The sequence below is a fragment of the Schistocerca serialis genome, chromosome 3 (assembly GCF_023864345.2).
Source record: "Schistocerca serialis cubense isolate TAMUIC-IGC-003099 chromosome 3, iqSchSeri2.2, whole genome shotgun sequence".
Lineage (NCBI taxonomy): Eukaryota > Metazoa > Arthropoda > Insecta > Orthoptera > Acrididae > Schistocerca > Schistocerca serialis.
In genome coordinates, this window is record NC_064640.1 from 526,403,010 (window position 1) to 526,413,025 (window position 10,016).

The 10,016-nt window shown below is 45.0% G+C and overlaps 1 protein-coding gene across 1 annotated transcript in view; it reads left to right on the plus strand.

Moving 5' to 3' along the window:
- The window catches only part of LOC126470978 (ataxin-8-like), a 65,402-nt gene extending 57,456 nt beyond the window's left edge, over window positions 1-7,946 (plus strand). Inside the window, exon 4 of the mRNA XM_050099024.1 lies at window positions 7,917-7,946. Coding sequence (XP_049954981.1) covers window positions 7,917-7,946 — 30 coding nt within the window. The remainder of the gene's footprint in view (window positions 1-7,916) is intronic.
- Window positions 7,947-10,016: the final 2,070 nt, after the last annotated feature.

Sequence of the window (10,016 nt, forward strand, 5' to 3'; positions counted from 1 at the left end):
ATGCAGAGGTAGAGATTTAAATTAAAATATCCAAGGAAAGGAGTCTGTTTAGCCTACAAGTATGGTGTAAGGATAATTTACTGTATAGGCATATGTAGACATTATATGTGGTCATCGGCGATATGAAACATTTACATTAAGGAACAGAGACTTCACAAACAAAGCGCGTGAGTAGGCGTACTTACTTGGCTTGGAAAAATGCGAAGTCTTGGATGAGTAACTCAACCTCTAGTTCCATTATTAACTTTTGAAATTCCACAATGAATCAACAGCTAAACTTCGGAAATATGACAAAATCCTAACGACTACTTACATTTGATAACTACAGCGACTGGCGGGCATGGCAGCTGGTACGCCGTTGTTCTCTGTCCACCTTACAGCGTCCCAGTAGCTAGCACAAGCGACTGTCAGCGCTATTTGTTATATCTCAGGATGAGAGCATTTTTATGTTATTTCAGTGATTACCATTTCGAGTCCAACTTACAAAGAAGTTGATAGTATGAGCCCACTTACCAGTATCACGTTAAAACCCCATGGTCTGGGTGTATGCACTGATTCGGTTGGAATGTGTGTCATAATGCAATCGTATCCTCTCGTGGGGCTAGGCAGGCCACAACTGTTGTAACTCGTCCTTTTATCCTGGATACTGGCAGTGGGACGGAGTTACGTCCGAAGCTGCTCCAAAGATATTCTGTCGGGGGCAGATCTGGCGATGCTGTAGGGCACGACAGTACCTCAACATAACGCAGATTGTTCATAGAGAACCGTGCGATGTGTGGATGAACGTTGTCCTGTTGGAAAACGTCAACACGATACTGTCGCATGAGAGGCAACACATTAGGAATCAGGATGTCTGTGACACATCGTTGTGCCGTCAGATTTCGCTTAGTCACTACCAGCCGTGATCTGAAGCCACACCAGGTGGCTCCACACACAATAACGGGAAGAGTAATACCGCTATGCCTCACCCCAGGTCGCCGCCATACTCGCCAACGATACTCATACACGGTAGTGTAGAACTAATATTTGTCGTTGAACGCAGTGTGCCGTCATGTCTCCCGGTCACAACACCGCTCTAGTCGTTTCTGTTGTTGCGTTGATAGCAACGTACGCAAGAGACGGTAATTACCTAGACCGGCTGCTGCTAGTCAAAAACTAGTATTTCGGGATGACACAGATTGCTGCAGTGAGCCCACTAATTGTTCTCGGATGACAGGCTCAGATGTGACAGCTCTACGATGCTTTTGGGGCACAGTAGAGCGATCCTCGTTTGTGGTGGTCAGACGTGGTCGACCATAGCCTTGAAACCGAATATGCCTGCCCCCCCCCTTTTCCATGCAGTCCAACTTTAGGCCAATGGCACATCCTAACGCCCCACAAATCTGTATATAGCACGCTTCGACCAGCCAGCCAAACTGTGAGCCACAATGGGCCCCCTTTGTAACTCTGCCAGGTGCTGATAACGCTCTCTCTCACAAGTACCCGGCTTCTTTGCGTCCTTCACAGTGATCATTCAACATCTGACGGTGTTCACACTCCTCACGTATCTTATTGGGCCTAGTAATAACACTGTAGACGAACAAAATTAATGCATTCAGGTGGCCATTCTACCTGTCACAGAAAATGACAACTCTAATCATTTATATACCCACCGACGTAGTGCACTTGTACGAAGATACATTGACACTAGCACTGTTCAACCTAAATAACATCGAAGAAATTTCGGAAGTTATTCAGCAATATTTCCTGAGTATTTTGGCGCAATGGACTCATGGTCTGCGATGACTTATTACAGTGCTTTGGCTTACCTCGTGCAGCCAGTATCTTCCACTCTAACACAAAAGATACGGTTTCTCGTAGGCGCCTAAGTATAAATACAGTAGTACTGTTATGTGACGCCAAGTATACGAGTAACTCTCCACAGCGCCGTTGTGCTGATCGTCCACTGCATTCAGTGAACCCATGCACGAGTTATATACCGTCTAACTCTTCATCAGTAAACCTATCTATAATGCTATGCATCACAGAGCAGTAGAGGTACAAAGAAGAATGGGAGGAGGGGGTGACAAATGAAATGGAACGAAATTTCTGTGTAATGAGATACCAGCGATCACATGTCACTTATGCCAAAATACTCGGAAAATATCACTTAGTAACCATCGAAATTTTGTAGGTGGAATTCGAGTTCCCCCTGTAGATATTCGTATCATGCTATACGGAAATAAGTGTTTGCGATATCTAATGTAAGGTAAAGGATACTACATTCGTGATCAACAGACAACTTCTCTATTGGACAGCGTGCGCTCATTTCTTTCAGGAGAATGGAAATTTTAGACGTCACATGACGGGCAGATGGTGTGACTGCTGAGAGCGATATTGGCAAGACGAGTGATGTTAATGCATTTGATCGGCGTCACGTAACCCAAAGGCAGCGTATGTTTGGATCACCTTGTATGCTCATTACATCAAAACTGTTCACAAACTATTGATGGCAACTGCATGTCTACGTGAACAGTGAACATTACCAGTTCTGACACCACACTCAACAAATCATTACTGTTCTATGTCCACAATAACTCTAAATTTACATTAGTGGAGTTCCGAAATGCATCACATGCTAAGCCAGGAGAAGTTACGTAATGAGATGAATCTAGTCTGTATTTTTTAAGACGGAATGCGCGGAAGTTTTCCAACACTTAGGCCAAAAGCAAGACTTCGGTTTTCGGATGTAAGTCACAGTGGTCTCCTAATGTCCTCCATTCAGATAAACACCACACTTCGCCTGATCTTTGGTATTCCAAATCTTTGATCGTTGTTTAACAGGCAAGCAAACTTTTGAACGTTTAAATTGGCAGCAACTGTTCTTTAGACAAAATGAATTCATCTGTTACACATTTATATGTCTTTCTTGTTGATCAAAGTACACTGCTCATGGTTGAGGTAATACTTTCTTGTTATGTTCAACACGTCAAGTTTCAAATATAAGACACATTTTTTTCTCGAGAGAATGCCAGAAAGTTGAAGTAATCTATAATTTTTTGTACTTTTACATGTCTGTAACAATCGCAGAAAGATGCTCTCGCCGGCCGAAGTGGCCGTGCGGTTAAAGGCGCTGCAGTCTGGAACCGCAAGACCGCTACGGTCGCAGGTTCGAATCCTGCCTCGGGAATGGTTGTTTGTGATGTCCTTAGGTTAGTTAGGTTTAACTAGTTCTAAGTTCTAGGGGACTAATGACCTCAGCAGTTGAGTCCCATAGTGCTCAGAGCCAAAGATGCTCTCGATTCACTTTGCCGTTTCAAAAAAATGGTTCAAATTGCTCTGAGTACTATAGGACTTAACTTCTGAGGTCATCAGTCCCATAGAACTTAGAACTACTTAAACCTAACTAACCTAAGGACATTACATACATCCATGCCCGAGGCAGGATTCGAACCTGCGACCTTAGCGGTCGCGCGGTTCCAGAATACCGTTTCATTACTGTTAGTTTCTTCCACTCATTCGTATAGGTTCATAATTATAAAATATGTATCGCAATTCGCCAGACTGTGAAACACAACAGGCACAATAAAATTAAGTCTATAATTTAAACTACAGTGATCACGTGCAGTTTCTCAAAATCTGCACGTGGAATTAGTTATATCCGTGTTTCAAATCACTTCTCTTGAAGTGTTACTTTCAGATATGGCAGCCTGGTGCTGTTTGAAATGCTTCCTCCTCTTTGGCATTATTAATCATCTGCTAGTTTTGCAACAATAATTTTGTTTACTCAGTAAACAGATACAGCTGTTTGCTAAGCTATTCCATACAATCTCTACCTCAGTGCAGCTGAAACTTTGAATATTCTTCGTGTAACTGAACTGCATATAATATGCATTACTATAGATACTCCACAAGCCGCCATAAGGTGCGTGGCGGAGGGTACCGTTTACCACTACTTGTCATTTCCCCTCCTGTTCCACTCGAAAATAGAGCGAGGGAAAAGCGACTGCCTGTACGCCTCCGTATGAGCCCTAATTTGTCTTATGTTGGCGCGAGTAGAATCGTTCGGCAGTCAGCTTCAAATGCAGTCTCTAAATTTTCTCAATAGTGTTTACCGAAAAGAACGCAGCCTTCCCTCCAGGGATTCCCATTTGAGTTCCCGAAGAATCTCCGTAACACTTAAGTTATGTTCGAACTTATCGATAACAAGTCTAGCTGCCCTCCTCTGAATTGCTTCGATGTCTTCTTTCAAATCCGACCTGGTACGGATCCAAAACACTCGAACAGTACTCAAGAATAGGTCGCAACAGCGTCCTATATGCCGTTTCCTTTACAGGTGAACGACTCTTTCCTAAAATTCTTCCAATAAACCGAAGTCGACCATTTGTCTTCCCTACCACAGTTTTCACATGCTCGTTCCACCTCAATCACTTTGCAACGTTACGCCCAGATATTTAAACGACTTTACTGTGTCAAACTGGTCACTAGTCATACAGTATCCGAACTTTACAGGTCTGTTCTTCCTGCTCATCTGTATTAACTAACACTTTTCCACATTTAGAACTAGTTGCTATTCATCACACCAATTGGAAATTTTGTCTAAGTCGTCTTGTATCTTCCTACAGTCACTCAACTTCGGCATCTTGACGTACACCACGGCACCATCAGCAGTCAGCCGCAGACTGCTGCCCACCCTGTCCGCCAAATCATTTATGTATATAGAGAACAACAGCGGTCCTGTCACACTTCCTTGCGGCACTCCTGACTGTACCCTTGTCTCTGATTAACACTCACCGTCGAGGACAACATATTGGGTTCTATTATTTAAGAAGTCTTCGAGCCACTCACATATCTGTGAACTTATTCCATATGCTCGTACCTTCGTTAACAGCCTGCAATGCGGCACCGTGTTAGATGCTTTCCGGAAATCTAGAAATATGGAATCTGCCTGTTGCCCTTTATCCACAGTCCTCAGTATATCATGTGAGAAAAGGGCAAGCTGATTTTCGCACGAGCGATGCTTTCTAAAACCATGCTCATTCGAGGGCATAAACTTCTTAGTCTCAAGAAAGTTTATTACATTCGAACTGAGGGGCTCCATAACGCGCCTAACATTGGAGCTCCCAATAACCAGTAAAGCACTCCCCCCGTGTGACTGCTCGGACTTTGCTGAAGGAGTGGCCACCTGTCCACTCACAGGGTGAGTGTGTGAGGCCAGGCGGCCAGTCTCCACATCGGCCCTCCGCCTCGAGCGACGCGAACGCGTTACCACCCGCCAATCACCCTGCTATGAGGGCGGATCCACCGCGTCGTTTGCACTAGGAGGTGCCCCGGGAGCAGTACTATACAATATGTGGACACAACTTTCTTTACTAACGGCTGAATGCAGCAAGCATTCGATGTTTACCTATATATCAAATAGTAGCTTTGATTGTTTGTTATATGAGTCCCATTGTATGAATTGTTATTTCACTTTGAGCATGATGCTGTTGAATAGTTTTCGTTGCGAGCAATCGACTAAATTTACAGATTTTTCTATTTAGAGCGAGGATAGCACACACAATGCTTAGATACTTCAAGTGAATGTTATGAACAGTAATGTAACTATGTGCTAGCCTCTAAAACGTGTCTAAGTAACAGAAGTGGTACATCTCTATGTTTTTAACTGGCAGCATTAGCAGATTCACATGTTTCTCATAATTATGGTGTTTTGTGAAATGTAATGGAATCCTTTTAAAAATTTTTCCTTCATGTTCTTCTGTTCCATCAATATTCATCCGCTCAGGCTCAGAGCACTAAATACCGTACACATCAAGTATACATTCTCTTTCTTCTACCCAAATATTTCCACATTTTTCTGTTGAGTAGAAAATAAAATGTTCAAAAAGTTTAATGCATCTGAATATGGAATATAACTAGATACGACTCGTGTTATCATCTGCAGGGTAAAAATAAGTTATGATTGACCACTGGAAGCAATTAGTATTGTTCTTTCAATCACAATTTATGACTGCATAATTCTTTTCAAACATTTTTGGTAATTTTCTGAAACCCTTTATATTCATGTTATTGCAAAATCTGACAATTTCCTTTAATGCCCAACCATAATCGTGAACTTGGAAAGTTATCAGCTTTTTTTTTATACTCAGTGTGTGATATACACTCCTGGAAATTGAAATAAGAACACCGTGAATTCATTGTCCCAGGAAGGGGAAACTTTATTGACACATTCCTGGGGTCAGATACATCACATGATCACACTGACAGAACCACAGGCACATAGACACAGGCAACAGAGCATGCACAATGTCGGCACTAGTACAGTGTATATCCACCTTTCGCAACAATGCAGGCTGCTATTCTCCCATGGAGACGATCGTAGAGATGCTGGATGTAGTCCTGTGGAACGGCTTGCCATGCCATTTCCACCTGGCGCCTCAGTTGGACCAGCGTTCGTGCTGGACGTGCAGACCGCGTGAGACGACGCTTCATCCAGTCCCAAACATGCTCAATGGGGGACAGATCCGGAGATCTTGCTGGCCAGGGTAGTTGACTTACACCTTCTAGAGCACGTTGGGTGGCACGGGATACATGCGGACGTGCATTGTCCTGTTGGAACAGCAAGTTCCCTTGCCGGTCTAGGAATGGTAGAACGATGGGTTCGGTGACGGTTTGGATGTACCGTGCACTATTCAGTGTCCCCTCGACGATCACCAGTGGTGTACGGCCAGTGTAGGAGATCGCTCCCCACATCATGATGCCGGGTGTTGGCCCTGTGTGCCTCGGTCGTATGCAGTCCTGATTGTGGCGCTCACCTGCACGGCGCCAAACACGCATACGACCATCATTGGCACCAAGGCAGAAGCGACTCTCATCGCTGAAGACGACACGTCTCCATTCGTCCCTCCATTCACGCCTGTCGCGACACCACTGGAGGCGGGCTGCACGATGTTGGGGCGTGAGCGGAAGACGGCCTAACGGTGTGCGGGACCGTAGCCCAGCTTCATGGAGACGGTTGCGAATGATCCTCGCCGATACCCCAGGAGCAACAGTGTCCCTAATTTGCTGGGAAGTGGCGGTGCGGTCCCCTACGGCTCTGCGTAGGATCCTACGGTCTTGGCGTGCATCCGTGCGTCGCTGCGGTCCGGTCCCAGGTCGACGGGCACGTGCACCTTCCGCCGACCACTGGCGACAACATCGATGTACTGTGGAGACCTCACGCCCCACGTGTTGAGCAATTCGGCGGTACGTCCACCCGGCCTCCCGCATGCCCACTATACGCCCTCGCTCAAAGTCCGTCAACTGCACATACGGTTCACGTCCACGCTGTCGCGGCATGCTACCAGTGTTAAAGACTGCGCTGGAGCTCCGTATGCCACGGCAAACTGGCTGACACTGACGGCGGCGGTGCACAAATGCTGCGCAGCTAGCGCCATTCGACGGCCAACACCGCGGTTCCTGGTGTGTCCGCTGTGCCGTGCGTGTGATCATTGCTTGTACAGCCCTCTCGCAGTGTCCGGAGCAAGTATGGTGGGTCTGACACACCGGTGTCAATGTGTTCTTTTTTCCATTTCCAGGAGTGTAGGTTGATTACCATTGACTTATGTCGTCAGACAGCGATAGGGATGTTTTCTTGGTGTTCGTATACATTTTCCTGATCTCACTTGGCTTCAGAAGGGAAGATTTACAGACAAGTGAGATATTTAGCTTAAGTAGCCAATTAAGCTCGCACACTTTGTTGGTCAAAATTGGGAGACAAGAAGGAAAAAAGTACTTGTAATCTTTAAACCTATAATGATTGGCTATTATGCCAGAACATATTCAACTTAAAATCACTATCCGCAGAAATCCACACTAGGTTATCATTACTGATTTCAACATTTTCGTAAGTGGCTCACCCATTACAGACTACTGAATTATCTTTTCTTCACCGACAGATTGCAGATGGAGATGCCACAGTATTCTAGCTAAGTTTTACATCTACAAGACGAAGAAGAAGGTTCTCTTAACTCTATAGTGTTGAGAAAAATTGCAGTGAGACTGTTGGTAGTAAAGTTATAAATACACTACTGGCCATTAAAATTGCTGCACCAAGAAGAAATGCAGATGATAAACCGGTATTCATTGGACAAATATATTATACTAGAACTGACATGTGATTACATTTTCACGCAGTTTGGGTGCATAGATCCTGAGAAATCAGTACCCAGAACAACCACCTCTGGCCGTAATAACGGCCTTGATACGCCTGCGCATTGAGTCAAACAGAGATTGGATGGCATGTCCAGGTACAGCTGCGCATGCAGCTTCAACACGATACCACAGTGCATCAAGAGTAGTGACTGGCGTATTATGACGAGCCAGTTGCTCGGCCACCATTGACCAGACGTTTTCAGTTGGTGAGAGATGTGCTGGCCAGGACAGCAGTCGAACATTTTCTGTGTCCAGAAAGGCCCGTACAGGACCTGCAACATACGATCGTGAATTATCCTGCTGAAATGTAGGGTTTCGCTGGTATCGAATGAAGGGCAGAGCCACGGGCCGTAACACATCTTAAATGTAATGTCCACTGTTCAAAGTGCCGTCAGTGCGAACAAGAGGTGACCGAGACGTGTAACCAATGTCACCCCATACCATCACGCAGGGTGATACGCCAGTATGGCGATGACGAATACCCGCTTCCAATGTGCGTTCACTGTAATGTCGCCAAACACGGATGCGACCATCATGATGCTGTAAACAGAACGTTTTGCCACTCGTGCAACCAGGTTCGTCGTTGAGTAAACCATCGCAGGCGATCCTGTCTGTGATGCAGCGTCAAGAGTAACCGCAGCCATGATCTCCGAGATGATAGTCCGTGCTGCTGCCAACGTCGTCGAACTGTCCGTGCTGATTGTTGTTGTCTTGCAAACGTCCCCATCTGTTGACTCAGGGATCGAGACGTGGCTGCACGATCCGTTACAGCCACGCGGATAAGGTGCCTGTAATTTCCACTGTTAGTGATACGAAGCCGTTGGGATCCAGGACAGCGTTCCGTATTGCCCTCCTGAACCCACCGATTCCATATTCTACTGACAGTCATTGGATCTCGACCAACGCGAGCAGCAATGTCGCGATACTATAAACCGCAATCGCGATAGGCTACAATCCGACCTTTATCAAAGTCGGAAGCGTGATGGTACGCATTTCTGCTTCTTACACGAGGCATCACAACAGTGTTTTACCAGGCAACGCCGGTCAACTGGTGTTTGTGTATGAGAAATCGGTTGGAAACTTTCGTCATGTCAGCACGTTGTAGGTGTCGCCAACGGCGCCAACCTTGTGTGAATGCTCTGAAAAGCTAATCATTTGCATATCGCAGCATCTTTTTCCTGTCGGTTAAATTTCGCGTCTGTAGTACGTCATCTTCGTGGTTTAGCAGTTTTAATGGCCAGTAATGTACCTATATTTTGAAGCTGAAGAGAGTTACGTATGCATCAGCACAAAATATCTTGATGACATGTGCAGTAACACAAGTCAGATGCTCTCACTTTTAATATCAGTCTTCCGGCTGGTTTAGTTTTGTAACTGCGACAACAAGAAGATTCACAGAACACTGTGTATAGAAAAAATAAGAAATACGACGTTTTGAAAGTAAAGACAATGAGGAATGTGTGCATATAAACTGTGTTGATGATACATAGATAGGAAACAGCAACAGCTTCCCTAATAATAGCTAACTCACATTAAATTTCCGTCTTCCCACTTAGTCTTCAGGTGCTGACATAGGTGCAAGCGCTTTATTGTAACCTCCAATTGTATAATACTTCACTGAGTCGATATAGTAAACGCTTGTGCCAGAAGCCTTCGCCTCATAACCTGACGCTATACAACTCATACGTTGTACTGAAATTTCCGTTGTTCCACAGTTTTCCAAAATGGTTTATAGAAACTTCATACAAACGTTGATTGTTTTTATAGCAACAACTACTTGTTTTGTAGGAATATCAATGAGACAAATTTTGTAATGTGTGAGTTGATCGTATCACGCAATTAAC